The 16691-nt window shown below is 64.3% G+C and overlaps 1 protein-coding gene across 4 annotated transcripts in view; it reads left to right on the top strand.

Annotated features, from left to right (window-relative positions):
• The window catches only part of NFIC (nuclear factor I C), a 40775-nt gene extending 24591 nt beyond the window's left edge, over positions 1-16184 (top strand). For 2 of the 4 annotated variants that reach the window (XM_038163810.1, XM_038163809.1), the window contains exons 3-11: positions 4987-5058; positions 5544-5618; positions 5754-5877; positions 6389-6513; positions 8191-8319; positions 8434-8618; positions 9958-10117; positions 11707-11792; positions 13962-16184. In XM_038163810.1, the coding sequence (XP_038019738.1) occupies positions 4987-5058; positions 5544-5618; positions 5754-5877; positions 6389-6513; positions 8191-8319; positions 8434-8618; positions 9958-10117; positions 11707-11792; positions 13962-13979 (974 nt within the window). In that variant the 3' untranslated portion in view covers positions 13980-16184. The remainder of the gene's footprint in view (positions 1-4986; positions 5059-5543; positions 5619-5753; positions 5878-6388; positions 6514-8190; positions 8320-8433; positions 8619-9957; positions 10118-11706; positions 11793-13961) is intronic. The other 2 variants (XM_038163811.1, XM_038163813.1) reach the window with 2 other exon arrangements.
• The last annotated feature ends 507 nt before the right edge of the window (positions 16185-16691 follow it).

Here is a 16691-nt window from a genome sequence, read left to right on the forward strand (position 1 = left end):
CCGGCAGCGTGAGCGGTGCCTGCCGGGGACCTGGCACGGGGTGCCACGTCCTGTGCCGCCGGAGGGGACAAGGGGCCAGAGTGGTTCCGCGCACCGTTAGGCACCCGATGAATAAAAGATGAGCGAGCTCCTCTCACGAGCACCTGCCGTCCCCCGCCCTCGCCACCCGCCGTCCCCCCGCGCTGGCAAGCGCCGTGCCCTCCCCGGGGCCGCAGTTGCCATCCTGGCCGGGTGCCCGGCTTCGTGCTGCGCTGGCAAGGGACAGCTGGGGCGGCAGATGCCCACGGTGCTCCCTCCCGCCCGTGGCCGCGGGAGGGGGGGAACAGACGCCGGCAAGCCCCCGGTGTGCCCCTACACCCCCGATCAGGGTTGGCACTGCCAGTTGGGCATGGGGACGGTCCCCTGTCACGCTGGCCCCTGCACTGGGGTCTTGGCCAGTCCTGGGGAAGGGCTTGAAAACTACTGCCTCAGCCCTGTGGTGGTGGTGCAGAGACTGGTTTTGGAGGACCGTCGGACGGGCCATGTTGGGGGCACATCGGACTCGGGGGGGGGGAGGCTGGCTGTGCCGTGGGGCTCTGCCATGGGGCTGGAAGTGCTGGGGCAGCAAGATAGTGGCAGCATATTTCCCTGTCCCTGTCCCTGTCCCTTTCCCTTTCTCTCTACCTTAATTTCTTCCTTCCTTTCTTCCTTCCTCCCTCCCTTCCTTTCTCTCCTTTCCCTCTCCCATCCGTCTCTCCTCTCTCCCACCCCCTCCCTGCAGCTGCGCCCCCAGGTACCCCCAGCCCAGGGCGCAGGGGCTGGATGCCAGCACCCCGCAGGGGAGAATCCCAGGGAAGGGGGGGCTCAGCCTTCCCTTTGTCTGTCCCGCTCTCCCCATCCCTTTCCCCGCTGCCATCTGTCCCCGCTCGCCTCCGCGGACGCCGGCAGCCCTGGATGGAGCCCAGGCCTGGCAGGGCTGAGCGAGGGGGCGGCCGCGCCGCCCTCCTGTGGGGGTTCCCCCCGGCCGCTGCCATCTCCCCGTGCCGGCCGGGGTCGGCCGAGGACAAACCCGCTCGCTCCCAGCGCCGCTCGCTCGCAGCCGCCGGCCAACGTGCTCGCGCCTCCCAGGCTCCTGCCCGGGCCAGCTGGCCGCGGCCGGCGTACGTGGCAGCGGGGCGCGTCCGTCCCCCCCCCGCCACCGCCCCGCCACCTCGGGGGATGCCTCCGGCCAGGACCTCCCCGGGGCTCCGCTCGGCAGGGGGAGGAGAAGCTGCCGCCCCCGCAGCGCTGGTGGCCAAGGCCCAGCAGAGCCGCCTCACCCCGCGGCCCCGCAGCGCTCCGGGGGGGTTCGGGGGGCATGGCGGGGCGCTGCAAGGAGCAGGGAGGGGGGTCCCGCGCCCCGGCGCGCCGGCCGGCCCGGCTCAGCCAGGATTTACCCGGCACACGCGGCGGTTCAGGGTATTATATAAAGGAGGTTACACAAGCAGGACTGTTCCGGGTTTATGTAAGGGCCACCCCAGCCTGGCGGCAGAGGGATGGACAGTGGGACGGGCAGCGGAACAGGCAGTGCCGCTCGGACTTGGGGTCACTGTGAGACTGGGATGAGGAGTTCTGGGGGTCTGGGGGTCCCCCAAATCACACCCTCCCGCAGCCTTGCTCGCCCCAGCCCTTGCAGTGGGATCTGCCCCACGGCACATTGGCTCCCTCCGGTTTCCAGGGGTCTTCCATCCTGACCAGGCTGTTCACTCCAGGCCCTACTGGTCCACGCTGTCGCCGTGGGCAGCGGGAGGAGTGCAGTGACACCTGAGGAGGTGCTGGGGCTGTGTGGCCACGGAACATGAGGCAGGGGGGCAGTTCCTCCCCAGCCAGCCCCAAGGGAAACTGAGGCACGGGGCAGAAGCCTGCAGGCAGCAGTGCTGAGCCCTCTCCCATCCCCTGCCCTCGGCTGGCAGTGCTGGGGAAAGGGGGGAAGGCTGCTGCCCTCGACGTGGGGCTGGGACTGCTCCCACCGGCGCCAGCAGCTCCCCCAGCCCCCGGCATCCTCCAGCCTCTGCGCCTGCGCCCGCGCCGCTGCCGGTAACACCGTGCCCTGTTACCGTCAGCGCTCGGGCACCGAGCCAGGGCTCTCCCGCAGCTGCGCCAGCCCCGGGGGGCACCCGGCCTGCAGTGACACCCCCCGGGGCCGGCCCTGCTGCCCGGGGGTCGTTCCCACGCGCTGAGACCGCGGGCGGGTGTCGCTTGGGGCCCGGGGGCACCGTGCCAGCCAGCGGGGCCGGGGTGCGGGATCCGTAATTCAATGGGTGGCACGGGGCCAGGCTGCCAGCGCGGCCCGGAGCCCAGGCAGCCTGCGCCCCCACCGGGCACACACTTGGCTATTTTTAAAAGAGATTGGATCGACCTGTTTGGGCACTGAGCACTCTCCTCTGCCTCGCCGGAGACGACCCCGGCACTGAATCCCCTCCCCCCTGAGCTCCCCACAATTTGGCAGCAAGACCACCCCCACCTCCATCCCCCATCCCGGCCTCCCGGGGGGGTGGAGGGCGCAGAACCAACGAAGCAGCGGGGGCAAGGGGGAGCTTTACAGGCTTCTTTCTCTTCTGTGGTGCTGGGGACTAGTTGGGTCCTGGGTTTGGAGTCTCCCCCAAACACCCCTTGTGGGGAGCGCGGCCCGTGAGCCCAGGGCTCCCTTCGCCATTTTAGCGCGCCAGCCGGCGCAGGCGGCCGTCACATGGCGGTGAGAGCAGCGCTTGGCCCGGCCGCCCCGCGCCGAGGAGGCAGCCAGAAATCTGCTGGCGAGGGAGCTCCCCCAGCCACGGGGAGCGCCGGGGGTGCCGGGCCCCGGCCCGGGCCTCGCACCCACCGCCTCCATCAGCCCGGACACGAGGGGGCAGGGAGGGGCCGGCCCCGCTGCCAAGCCTCCGAGCTCGGGAAAGTCCCGGCTGCTGCTCGGGCTGCTGCGGGTGGGAGCCGAGAGCCCGGTTTGGGGGCGGGTGCCCAGGGTCCCTCAGGAGCAGGGGTCGGTTTGGGGGCGGGTGCCCAGCGTCCCTCAGGAGCGGGGGTCGGTTTGGGGGCGGGTGCCCAGGGCCCCTCAGGAGTGGGGGTCGGTTTGGGGGCACGGGCGGTGCCGGGTCAGGGTGGTGCCGTGCGACGGTGTGGGGGTACAGGAACGAGAGGCCCCCCTGGGGCACGCAGGGCCAGTGATGGCCCTCCCGAGTGCCCTGGGGAACGGGGACCAGGCTGGGGTGGTTTGGTGCGGGCAAAGGTCCATGTGGGGCACCTCGGGACGAGTGGTGGGGGTCCCTGGGCTGAGCCCAAGGCTGTGTGGGCACCTCAGAGGCACCATGGCCTGGGGAGCTCCCCAGAGGCCAGGCATCCCAGGACGGGGCAAGTAGGGCCATCTGGGAGGCAAGTGGGGTCCCAGGGAGCCCTGAGGCCACGGTGGGGGGCTGTGGGGAGCCAGGCCGGCTTCAGGCTGTGACCGCCAGCCTCCGTCCCGCGCCTTGGCCGGGCTCCACGCTAACCACTTCCAGAGCTGCCGCCAGATTTGTTGTTTTTAGAGGCGAGGAGGGGCCGTGTCCGGCCACACGGTGCCCGTAGATGCGCAGGGGGGGTCCCCAGCCACTCCCCCATCCCAGCTGATTTGTGCCCTGCTCGCTCCCACCACCCGCACCCCAATACTTGGGCACGCAGCCGCTTCAAAATGGGGGAATAGGGCTCAAAAAAGAGAAATGAAGGGAAGGGAAGGAAAAAACCCTGCGCCCGTCTCCAGGGGGAGTTTCTGCTCCCTAAAATGGCTGCCTGGAGGGAGCCTGGGGTGCGGGCATGGGGGGGGCTGGTGGTTGTGAGCAGCATCGGGGCAGGATGCCATGGCGCTGCCAGCATGGTGCCAGGCTGGCACGGGATGGGTGGAGGGGATGACGGCAGCTGGGCAGGGAGACAAAATGGCTGATTTGGCATCGGTCTTGAGCAGTCCCTGGGGAATGTGGGCACACGGGCTGGGAAGTGGCACAGTCCCACTGCCCCCATGGATTGCCTGCCTGGTGGGCAGCACACAGGGGTGTCAGGGTGGGGTGTGGCATGGGGCCCACATGGATAACTTGCCAAGCCAAGGATAACCAGTCTGGGAGCCACATGTGAGTGCAAGGGAATTGAGGGGAGAAAAAGGAGGAGAAAAGCAGGGAGAAAGGGAAAAATCCCAAGGCAGGCACATGGGCTGGCAGTTGCAGCTGCGTGGTTTTGTTGGTGTTTTCGGATTGTCTCAGCCCTTTCCTGACATCTGCCAAGGCTGCCAGAGAGAAATGCCGGAGGCCAAGGGGTGGGAGGAGGAGGAGGAGAATGGAAAAACGGGGAAGAAGGAGTGTGGGGGAGAAATACATGGCAAAAGTTATGGAGGGGCTTTGGCAGCAGCCAGGTGAGGAAGCATGCTCCTGACTGCAGGGTCTGGGCTGTGCCAGGCCGTGCCAGGGCTGCTGAGCTCAGCGTCTGAGCTGGGATATTTTTAGCCAAGAGGGAGCAGGGCTGGACAGGGCTCCAGGGGTCAGAGCAGGTGCTCTCCCAAGCCCTGCTGCCCTGCAGGAGCTGGACAGAGGCAGAACAAGGTGCCACAGGTGGTGCCATGCTGCGGTGTCACTGCCTGGTGGGGCAGCACTGGGTCATGGCTGTGGCTGGAGAGAGGAGGCAGGAGCAGGGCCAGGTGACCATCATGCAGCCCTGCCCTGGGGTTCCCCTCATGCGGGGAGCACTGCACAGACCCTGCATGTGGCGCTGTCCCTGCTCCTGTCGCTGGCAGGGAGGGCAAGGGGGGTTGGTTGGTGACTGTTCCTCAGCGGCTGGGGACATGCCAGCTTGGTGGTGGCCCTGCTGTGGTGAGAGCTGCTGGGCAGCCTATGCCTCAGTTTCCCCCAGCAGGGCAATGGGAGGGCAGTCAGCTGGTGGCAATCCTGGCTCACACCGGCATGGAGGCTGCCACTGGCACGGGGGGCTCACCCTGGGCTTTGCCTCTTGCAGATGCAGAGCAGAGCAGCAGCCCCCGGACAGGCATTGGCTCAGACCAGGAGGACAGCAAACCCATCACGCTGGGTGAGTCCAGAGGGCAGGGCTTGGGCAAAGGACAAGGGACACCCCTGACTGTCCCCAGGGTCCCTGTCATGGTGGGGGAGGGGGGGCCTATGACATACGGTCAAGCTGCCAGCCACTGCCAGCCACTGCCTGGCCCCTGCAATGAGCTGAGCATAGCCTTAGCCTTGTCCTACACCCAGCAGAGTCCCGCAGAGGCCACAGCCCTTGGGGACAGCAGCTGCCATGGAGCTCCCATGGTGGGGGTAAAGCCTCAAGCCCTGCCAGCACTCTCAGCCCCAGGGAAACTGAGGCACTGAGCAGGTCCAGGCCATCTTCAGCAGAGAGAACCAATTGGGGCGGTCTCTTGCTGGAGCAGGAAGTGGAGTGGAAGCTAAGGAGAGAGACAGATGGGATTTGGGGTGCCCTCGAGCATCGCCACAAGGCAGTGCAGGATGGGAGGGGTGGTTCTGCTGCCCCCTCAGCATGCCCTCCTCTCTCCCACACAGATTCGACAGACTTCCAGGAAAGCTTCGTCACCTCAGGGGTGTTCAGTGTCACCGAGCTCATCCAGGTGTCCCGAAGTGAGTGTGACTGTGATGCCACAGCCCAACCCTCGGCTGCCTGGGCACAGCAGTGTCCCAACAGCCCCCCCAGCCCACTGTGGGCTGGGGCTCCCCTCCCCACCGAGCCCCAGTGACCCCTCTCTCTCCCTGCAGCGCCGGTGGTGACAGGCACAGGGCCAAACTTCTCCCTGGGGGAGCTGCAGGGCCACCTGGCCTATGACCTGAACCCCTCCAGCACCGGCATGAGGAGGACACTGCCCAGCACCTCCTCCAGCGGGTAGGTGCCAGCGGGGCTGTGCCAGGGTGGTGCTGGGGCCAGCCCGAGCACGGCTGTGGGGAAGGCGAGGGGCAGCCAGGTCCTGCCACGGGCTGGCACTGACCCGTGACAAGCTGGGAGAACTGGGGGTGTTCAGCCTGGAGAAAAGAAAACTCCAGGGAGAGCTCAGAGCCCCTGGCAGGGCCTAAAGGGGCTCCAAGAGAGCTGGAGAGGAAGCTTGGGTAAGGGATGGAGTGCCAGGACAAGGGGGAATTGCTTCCTACTGCCAGAGGGCAGGGCTAGATGGGTTCACTTCCCTGTGAGGGTGGGCAGGCCCTGGCACAGGGTGCCCAGAGCAGCTGGGGCTGCCCCTGGATCCCTGGCAGTGCCCAAGGCCAGGCTGGACAGGGCTTGGAGCACCCTGGGACAATGGAAGGTGTCCCTGCTTATGGCAGGAGTGGAATGGGATGAGCTTTACGGTCCTTTCCAACCCAAACCATTCTGTGATTCTGTGACCCTTCCCTGTTCCCAGGAGCAAACGGCACAAGTCGGGGTCCATGGAGGATGACATCGACACCAGCCCTGGGGGCGAGTACTACACCTCCTCCAACTCCCCCACCAGCAGCAGCCGCAACTGGACAGAAGACATGGAAGGGGGTAGGTGCCACCTCCTTACCAGTGCCCTTCCAGTGCCCTGGGGCCCCCATCCTGCTCCCAGCATTCTGCAAACCACTGCCAGAACCCCGTGTGACCATCTGGGCACTGTCTGTGCCCCAGTGTCCCTATGGGCCTTATGGTCAGGACACACTGGCCATGGGGGCTGTGGTGCCACCCTCAAGTCCCTCAGAACATTCCTGCTGCTTTTCCATGGGGTGTGTGGGGTTGCTGTCAAGCCCCCCTGATTTAGGCACAGGCTTTCCATAGGTGTCTAGGTGTGTCTGTGGCCCCCCACTTTTGGCAGGGCTCTGTGGGGACTGTGGTGTTGCTACAGGAATCCCAAATTCAACACACGGCGTCTCTCTGTAGGGCCAACCCAGCCTCCAGCCCCATGTCTGGTCTGGCAGCCCCACACCAGCCTCTCCCAGCCCCAAGTCGGCTGCCCCCAGCCCCACATCACTGTGGACAGCTTTCTGGCTTGGTGGTTTTTTTCCCTTTCCTGTCTAGACAAGCCCCAATTAGCTGTTCATTAAGAAAGGGGGGGGGCTGGGCTAATTAAAGCGATGCTGCAGGGCTGGCACAGCAGCTCCCACACCCCGAGGTGCAGGCAAAGAAGCTGCTCCTCTTCCTCCTCTCTTGGCTCTTCTCCTGCCTCCCCCAGCAGCAGGGTGGGTTCCACAGCAGCCCCCAGTTCTGCCAGAGCCTGGGGGTGCCTGGCTGGAGGGCTGGAGGCACCGATCCTGTTGGAAGGAGGTTTGGGGGATGCAGGTCTAGCCCCTAAACTGTGTCCCGTGTGTGCAGGGACTGTACCCCATCCTGCCCCGTGGGGCTGGTGCAGGGGCAGTCCTGGGGAAGGTGCAGCCCCCTCCCCAAAATGGTGCATGGAGGCAGGAGGGAGCTGTGCCAGGGCATCTGTGCCCTGCTGGTGGCCTGACCCAGGCAGGGGTGAGGGTGGCTGGCAGGGGGGCTCAGCCTTGGCGGCGGGGAGGGGGGCTTGGCAATCCCGTACGGGATGTTCTGGGAAATCCTCCTAACGCCCGACTGAGAAAGGGCTAAACCCATTACCAGGCCCGGGCCAAATGGCCAGAGCTAAAGCCACAGAGGCAGGAGATTAACGTGCCTGCCAACCCCCCGGCTCAGCCCCATGCCCTGGGGTGGCCTCGGGGACCTGGGCAGCCACTCCTGCCAGGGGTCTCTGGGGTGGTCACACCCCTGCTGGCACCTCTCTGCCTCCCCTGCCCCCCCCCTGTCGCCCCCAGCCCCAGCCAGAGGACGTGGGTGCCATGTGGGGCTGCAGGGTCACAATGGCATCCATGAGGGCGCCCATTCTGCCACCAGGGTGGGACACACACGCACAGAGCTGTGTGCACCTGCATGCACACACCTGCAGGAGCACACAGCTGTGCACAGCTGTGTGTGTACACACACAGGTACAGAGCTGTGCTGGTACATACACACATGCACACACAGTCATGGACACAAATGTGCCCCCAGAGGTGCCCACCCTCCTGCCAACACACAAACACACACGCTCACACCACCCTCCCCCTGCCTACACTGACCCCAGGGTGCCCCTTGCCCCCAGAATGAGCTCCCCCAACACTGCACTGAGATGGCAGCACCCATGGGATTTGGGGTCCCATGGCGGGTCCTGACGTTGCACCCTGCTTTCCCCAGGCATCTCCCCCACTGTGAAGAAGACAGAGATGGACAAGTCCCCCTTCAACAGCCCATCACCCCAGGACTCCTCGCCCCGGCTGAGCAGCTTCACGCAGCACCATCGTCCCGTCATCGCTGTGCACAGCGGTGAGTGTCCTGCCAGGGAAACCGAGGCACAGAGTGAGCGCTGAGGGGTTGGGGGGCTGGGGCAGCCACCAGCTAGTGACACAGGTGCGTGTCCCCTTTTGCTGTCGCCCGCAGGTATCGCCCGAAGCCCGCACCCATCATCTGCGCTGCATTTCCCCACCACCTCCATCCTCCCCCAGACAGCCTCTACCTACTTCCCGCACACGGCCATCCGGTACCCGCCTCATCTCAACCCGCAGGACCCGCTCAAAGATCTGGTCTCGCTGGCCTGCGACCCGTCCAACCAGCAGCCCGGACCGGTAAGGACGCAGGCTTGTCCATGGGCACTGGGGGCTGCCCGAGGAGAGTCCCCTGGACCGGCTCCACCGCCGTCACCTCTGCCGCCACACGAGGGGGTCGGGGTCTTCCGGTGGCACCGGCGGAGTGTTCTCTGGGGCTGAGCTCCAGCCGTGCCGTGCGTTGGTTCGGGAGCGCTGCTGCGCCTGCTCCGTGTTGGCACTTCGTGTCTGCAGTGATGGAGGTGCTGTGCCCCGGCGAGAACGGGACACTGCGAGTGTTGGGGTGCTGGGGCTGAGCCGTCAGCCCGTGTTGGGGTGTTGGGGGAGCAAGGTGTCTGCCAGGGTTGTGTGACCATCTCCTGGAGATACCGTCCGCCGGCGTGTCCGGGAGAGTGATGGGCTTGACGTGCCCCATCCACCTGCAGAGCCCACGGGTGACCCATCAGCTCCTCTGGAGCCGTACCCGTGTCCCCAGTGTCCCCACACGGGTGGCAGAACCACACTGTGCTGCTGTGGGTCTTCCCTTGCCACAGTGCCCTGCACCCCCATGCACCCAGTGCACCCCACAGATATGGGACCCCACACGCTCCACACAGCCATCACCCCACACCCCACATCACCAAACAACCTCCGTAACAGCACCATGCACATGCAGCACCCAGTGCGTGCAGCACCCTAACCCTAACCCATACACCCAGAGCTACCAACGCACCACACACCCTGCACCACCAGCACTCCACACACCCCATGAAAGGCACCCTTCAAACCTAAAGCCAGAGCCTGGGAGTGTTCCTGCTCCCATACTGTCCTGTGCTCCCCTTTGTCCTCCCCGATGCAGAGCTCTTGGGGAACCCCTCTGACCTCTGCCCACTTGCCTGTTTCCCCTCTCCAGCAGGGGCTGATGCCAGGGTGAGGGGCATGGCCACTGTTCCCCTGTGCGGTGGCTCAGTGCTGGGCTGATGGACACCGGATCAGGAGCAGCCCACGGCCAGATTGGGCATGGAGCAGTTGTGCGGGAGCCTTTGGGGGCTCTAGGTGCCCTCACCCCTCCAGGGAGTGCTTCAGAGACCCCCCTGCTACTGTACAGAGGGGTCCCAGCTGCAGTGTGCGCCACTCTAGGTCATGACCTCCATGGAGCATGGCCTCCACAGCCCCCCAACCCCTCCTGTCCCGCCGTCATTTCCTGCCTGCTGCCAGCGCCGACCATTCAGGGCTGCTCTGAGACCCACCAAACTCATGTCTGCAATGAGGGACACCCCGTGCCTGTGCCGGGGGTGTCCCTGGAGCTCCCTGGCCATGCTGGTGTGCGCGTGCATCCTAATGGCTTGTGCTGTTTGTTTTTTGTCTGTGTTGTCCCCAGTTAAATGGAAGTGGTCAAGTGAAAGTGCCCAGCCACTACCTGCCCACGCAGATGCTGGCGCCGCCACCTCCCCCCGGCATGCCCCGCTTGGCCGTCTCTCCTGACACCAAATCCACCACGACAACTTCCGAGGGAGGGACGACCTCGCCGACATCACCCAGTAAGCACCCGCGGCGCCCACCCTGCTCCCCGGCCCGGCTGGCCCCCTCCTCTCACAGCCCCCCAGGGTGTCCCCCTGTCCCAGTGCTGGGGGGATGTTGGCGGAGGTGGCCTCCCCGCAGCCGGGGAGAGGGCGGCAGCTGGCACGCCATGAGTTTGCTGGGTCTCAGGCAGGTCGGAGCGGACAGGGTTTGGGCAGGTGGCCGCTGTGGCCGCTGAGCCAAGGGGTTGTGTGCTGGTCCCAAGGACCAGCTCGAGCCCCTTGTCCCTCTGAGCATGAATGGAGCCTTGGCAGGGCTCTCCAAAGCAGTTCCTGCCCAGACCCTCGGTGTGAGCAGTGCTGAGGGGGAGGCCATGGCCTCTCCATGTCTGTTTATCCCACCATGGTGGTGGCTGTGCTGCCGGGAACAGGGAGCAGCTGGCACGCGGGTGGCACTGGGACTAGGGACTGTGTGCCTGGTGTGTTGTGTGGGCTGTTGTACTCTTGCTGCCATGGGGGTCCTTGGCGCCGGGGATTCTGGTCTTGTTGGGGGCGTGAGGTGACACCAGAGCAGAGACTGTGTGCGGGTCCCCCAGAGTGCTTGGCAGGTGGCACCTGGGATCTTCGTTAGCATGGTGGCTGACAAATTCTTTGCCCTCCCCTCGACCTCAGGGGCCATAAGAGCCTTGGCCAGGAGGGTTTTGGGTGCTGGGCCCAACAGCCAGAGGGGAGCTGGTGTCACCCCAGCCTGGCACAGGGGTGTGTGCTGCAGTAGTGGGACACTGTGCCGTCACCACACACTGCGAAGGGGTTGTTCCTGTTCCCATCCTGCTGTACCCATGGGACACGGTACCCCAAGTGGCTGCTGTGTCCCCACACAGTCAAGCCCTGCCTGATCGAGCCATTGTCCCTGGGTAATGGGCCATGGCTGATTGTCAGCAGCTGGTCAGAAGGTGTGGCGATCCCATGGCCTGGAGAAGCCAAAGCCTGGACAATCTGGAGGGGACAGCATGGGATGGGCTGGCTGATAATGGGGTCCAGCCTTGGGGAGGGACGGAGGAGTGCAAGTTCCTGCAGGCTCAGGGCAGGATGCATTAGGAGGACACTGGCTGTGCCCAAGAGGTGCAGCTGGCTCCCAATCCCCCATTCCCCTTGGCAGCACTCTGCTTTCAGCAGGGCTGAACCCAGAAGCTCAGCAGGGCTGGAGGTTCCACTGCTGAGAGATGGACAAGGCAGCAGGGCGACGTGGCCAAGTGGAACTCGTGGCTGCCATTGTTCTCCCCGTGGCAGCTCAGCTCTGGGAGCCACAGCGCGGGCACAGCCAGGGACACCATCTGCGCCTGCACCCCGGGGCACCTCGTCCCTCCAGCCTCAGTCATCGCCCTGAAAGCAGGGGTGGTACCGTCCGAGCACAGCACCCCTGGGTGCAGCATCCCTGGGCTCCATTCACCTGCCATCAGGTCACAGCCAGGGATGTCACCTGGTCGCCAGCACCGGGTGCCAGGGAGCTCAGTCCCAGCAGTGCCAGGGAGAGGGCCGGGCCTGGCCCCTGGGGGGACAGTGGCAGTGCCACCCGCAGCCCCGTTAATGAGCTCTCATTTGTTCCCCAGCCTACTCTGCACCAGGCACGCCCCCTGCGAACCGTTCCTTCGTGGGATTAGGACCAAGGGATCCTGGGAGTATCTATCAGGCACAGGTGAGAGCGGGGATGCTGCTGGGGGGGACCCTCCTGCCCTCGCCGCGGACACCCTCGCCATGGCATCACCATGGGCATTGCCGTGGGCATTGCCGTGGGCATGGCCAGTGCTGGCATTGCCATCGTGGCTGTCGCTGACGTGACATTGCTGATGTGGGCTTCCCCGCCATGCCCCTGCCGTGGCATCACTGCTGTGGCATCACTGCCGTGGCATCGCTGCTGAGGGCATTGCCACCATGGCATCACTGCCGTGGGCCTTGCCACCACGGCATCACCGCCGTGGCATTGCTGCCATGTTTATTGCTCCCGTGGGCATTGTTGCTGTGGGCACTACCGTGGGTATCGCCACTGTGGCATCACTGCCATGGGACACTGCTGCTGTGGATGTAACCTCTGTGGCCATCGCTGCTGTGGCCTTGCCACCATGTCTGAGGCCACAAGGAGTATCACCATAGCAGCAGCATCACCGCTGTGGGCATTGCCACCACTGGCCTGGCCACTGCAGGCATTGCTGTTGTGGATGCCCCCACCACGGCGTCACTGCCATGGCTGTTGCTACTGTGGCAATGCCACTTTGGGCACCACTGCTGTGTACATCGCCATTGTGGGGTTATTTCCATGGGCAGCGCCGCCGTGGGCATCACCACCGTGGCACTGCAGCTCTGGCACTGCCACTGCCAGCTTTGCTGCTGTGAGCATCATTGCCTTGGCATCACTGCTGCGGCCCATGGGCATTGCTGCCGTGACATCCTCGCTGTGGGCACCCCGTGTCAGGGCTTTAGGCGCTGCTGGTGGCTCAGGGCCACTACGAGTCCTCCATCATAGAGGGAGGTCACTGCCGTGCTCTGGCTGAGTCCTGCCTGGCACCACCTGGCACCACCCTGCCTAGGTGCCCAGAACATCCCCAAAGGAGGAGCACCAGGGCCATGGGTCCCTCTCTGTGTGGGCACAGGCCCTGCTCTCGCTCCCCTGTGCCCGTGGCCACTCCAGCTGCAGCAGGAGGTCATGTGTGATTTTCCGTGGCCTTTCCATTAGTCCTGGATTCCGGAGCTGGCACTGGTGCTGCAGGCAGTGCCACGGCGCCAGGGCAGGGGTGGCAGCTCCTGGCCTCACTTGTGACACAAGTGCTCTGGCCTCAGCACTCCCTGCAGGGGCAGCTGCAGTCCTGCCTGGCAGGTGACACAGGTGACAGGACAGAGGGATGGGGTGTGGACGGTGCCATGTTGGGGCACCCTGGGCTGCTGCCCTGGCTGGGGGGAGTACCCAGGGTGCTGTGCTGTGCCAGGGTGTGGGCACCTGGGGGCTGTGAGCAGTGACACAGGATACCTGGGGGTGCTGTGCTGTGCCAGGCTGTGAGATTTGGGACCCGTGAACTGGGACACCTGAGGGTGCTGTGCCGTTCCAGAGGAAAAACATGGGGGACCCGGCTCTGATCACAACCCCCACGCTGCCTCAGTTTCCCCAGTCCTGCACATGGGATGGGCAGCACTCCAAGGGCCTTGGGTCCCCGAAGAGGAGACCTGGGGCAGCAGCAGGAGAAACCTTGGAGGAGCAGGGGGCCAGAGTCCCTGTCCAGAGATAGGGGTCAGAGCCCCTCAGGATCCCCAGGGTCCATGTGAGAGGGTGTCCCTGGTCGTGCTCGGGGAGGCTCCCCAGGGCTCGAGGATGCTCTGCCTGGGGAAACTCAGGCACGGGGCTAGGAGGCTGTGACCCAGAGGGGGCAGCTGAGACCTGCCACGCTCTGGTCATGTGTGGCGGGGCCTGGAAGAGTTAAGGGAAGCAGCGGCCCCGAGCTGTCTCGTTTCCAACGGAAACCAGACATGAGGTAATCGGGAATGAACTTGAACTTGGGGCTGGGGGGGAAACAATGGGAGGGTGGCAGGGGGCCACCTCGCGGGGTCCCCAGCCGTGCCACCCCCTTACCTGTCCCCAGGCGGCACCGGGGAGCGCCTTCCTTTGCCGTGAAGGTGCGGAGGGCCGGGCCCCTGGGGAACGCGGGTGGCCGCGATGCGGAGGACGGACAAACTCAGCGCAGGAGTGGGGCGCCAGCCCCGTGGGACAGCAGGGACGGCGCAGGGACAGTTGTCTCGGGCTCTGGGGACCGGCGGGAGGACGGGGCAGCTCCGGGGGCAGAGCACTAACGCCGGCCTCTCTCCTCTCTCCCGGCAGTCCTGGTACCTGGGATAACCGCCGCCGTGCCGCCCCTTCGCCTCCCTTCTCCTCTGCTTTAGGCACCCCCAGAGGAACATCCCCGTCCCCGAGCACCAGGCCCAGCCTTGCGGTGACGACGGAGAGCGCGACCTCACGACGACGACGACGACGACAAGCAAAACCCACACCCGAAGGAAAGAGCAAGGGAAAGGAAGAAGGAAAAGGGTCAAACTGTTTTAAAATTTAAAAAAAACAAACCCACAAACAAAAAACCAACAAACCAACAACCCATCCCAGGAGGACCTTCCCCCCACCCCGGCGATGCGCCAGAAAACAAAGAAACAGAAAAAAAAAAAAAAAAAAAGAAAGAAAGAAAGAAAGAAAAAAACACTATTCTTTACCCCGTCGGCCGGCGCCGCGCTGAGACCTGACACAAGCGGTGCCAGCAATGCCTCCCGGAGCGGCTGCAGGGCCGCGGCGCCAAGCCCCGCCGGCCGCTCGCCGAATATGCAAACGGCTTTGACTCTCTCGCTCTTGCCTCTATGTGAGTAAAGCAGATCAAAACCTCCCCCGGCCCCGGCCTGCCGGGGGTCCCGGGGCTGGGGCGGGGCGGGGTGGGGGCTCCCTCCCGCTGCCGCAGCCCCGCGGTCGGGCGGGGGACGCTCCGTGCTGTGCCGGCGCGCCGGGGACGGTGACATCGTGCTGCGGTGACACGGTGACGGTGGTGCGGTGGCACGGTGGATCGAGCGGGTGGCGCGGGAGGAGGGGGCTCGTGACCGCAGAGGGTGCGTGGGCGCGGCCGGAGATGGGGTCGCGGCGGCGGCGGCACCGCGGTTCCCGTTCGGACACGGTGTCGGGACGCTCCCACCACGGCCCCACGCGTCACAGCGGCGGTGGCACCCCGATGCCGTCGGGGACACGGCGCGGGGACTGTCGCGGCCCGGCGGCCGCCGTCGCGCCGAGGCAACCGGTCACCGTCTCTCCGGTCGCCTTCCTCCCCGAAGCCTGCACCGGCCCAGGCCCCGCGTGTCCCCACCCGTGTCCCTGTGTCCCCGGCGTGTCCTCGCGCCCAGGGGGTTCCGTGGGGCTGGGGAGGGGGGCGTGCGTCCGTGTGTTTGAGCTATGCATTCCTGTGGACAGGTACCGGCTGGGAGGCAGGGTGCGCTCGTGTTGCACATTTTATAGGAAATGCACTTTTAAGAGGGAATCATCAAAAAAAAAAAAAAAAAAAAAAAAAAAGGAAAAAGAAGAGGAGAAAAGAAAACAAAATCACAAAAAAAAAGGTGAAGAGGAAGAGGAGGAGGTGGAGTCCCCGGCACCGGCTTGCCGGGACGGCTGGTTTGGGGTTTTTGGGTTTGGTGGTTTTGGTTTTTTGGGTTTGGTTGGGGGTTTTTTTTGTTTGTTTGTTTGTTTTTTTGGGTTGGTTTTTTGTTTTGTTTTTTTTTTTTTTTTGGAATATAAAAGGATGGAGCAAAGAAGCCCGAGCGATGCCGAGGGCAGAGCCAGTCCCCCGGAGCCCCTCGAAGTCCCCCGGAGTCCCTCGGAGCCCCTGGCCCCGCGTCAAGTGCCTGAACTGCGGCGGGGAGGGGTCCCGGCCTTCCCGGAGGAGCCCCCGGCCGGGGCAGCGCGGGAGGAAGCGCTCGGCCGTCCCCGTCCCGTGCGGTGACAGCGCGGCCGGCAAAGGGACGCAGGGACGTGGCAGTGCCTTAGAGCAGAGGGACCCGCGACGGCCGAGGCGAGGAGGAGGAAGAGGACGAAGGAGCCCGTCCCGTTGTCCCCAGCGAGGAGTCCGGTCCCCAAAAGATCTCCTGCCCAGGGGACACCCGAAGGGCGGTGATGGAGAGAAGCCACCGTGGGATGTCCAGGAGCTGGGGATGTCACCGAGGCCACCGTCGCCACCCGCCTGGCCCCGTCCCCTGGCACCCAGAGCCGCCCCGAGGACCACCGGCACCGCATCCCCCATCCCAGAGGCCCCCGCCTCGCCCCCGCTTCCCCCGCTTTCCACCCCCCCGGGACGGCACAACGAGACACCGGGGAAAGGGCTGATGCAGGAAATCCCGGGAGACAGAAAAATAATAAAAAAGGACAAGAAAAGGAGAAAACCCACCAAAAAAAAAAAAAAAAAAAGAAAAAAAAGAAAAAAGGAAAAAAAATACAACAAAAAAGCGCTCGGCGGAGAGGGAAACCTGTTTGTTTTTTTTAAGATCTGAGAAAAGAAACACATAAAAAAAGACAAAAAGACAAAAAAAAAAAAAAAAAAGACAAATAAACTGCATGGTGCTTTAACAGGATCTGGTGACCTGGCTCAACCCAGCTGCGGCTGGCTGATGCTGTGCATGGCAGACTCTTATTAACCGGCTCTACCTTCCCCTTCAGCAAAAGAGAAAAAAAAAAAAAGAGGAAAAAAAACAAACAAAAAAATCTGTATAAAAGAAAAAAACAGCCGTAAAAAAAAAAAAAAAAAAAACCACACACAAGAAAAAAAATCCATGTTTTCCTAATTTGCACGAAATTTTATACCACATGATGTGCCTTGCCTTCGAAGCCTAAGTATTACTGGACCCGATATCAGTGCGAGGGAGTCGCTGCATGCCCGGGGCTCCCGGGGGGCCGGGGGGGCCGGGGGCCGCTGCCCTCCCCCCCCCGCCTCCTGCATGGCTTCTTCTCGGCCGGAAAAGTCCCTTTTTCTCTCTATTCTTCTTCTTTTCTAACCGATTTTCCCCCTCAGAAACGTCTTCCAGTTGGTAG

The sequence above is a fragment of the Motacilla alba genome, chromosome 28, assembly GCF_015832195.1.
Source record: "Motacilla alba alba isolate MOTALB_02 chromosome 28, Motacilla_alba_V1.0_pri, whole genome shotgun sequence".
Lineage (NCBI taxonomy): Eukaryota > Metazoa > Chordata > Aves > Passeriformes > Motacillidae > Motacilla > Motacilla alba.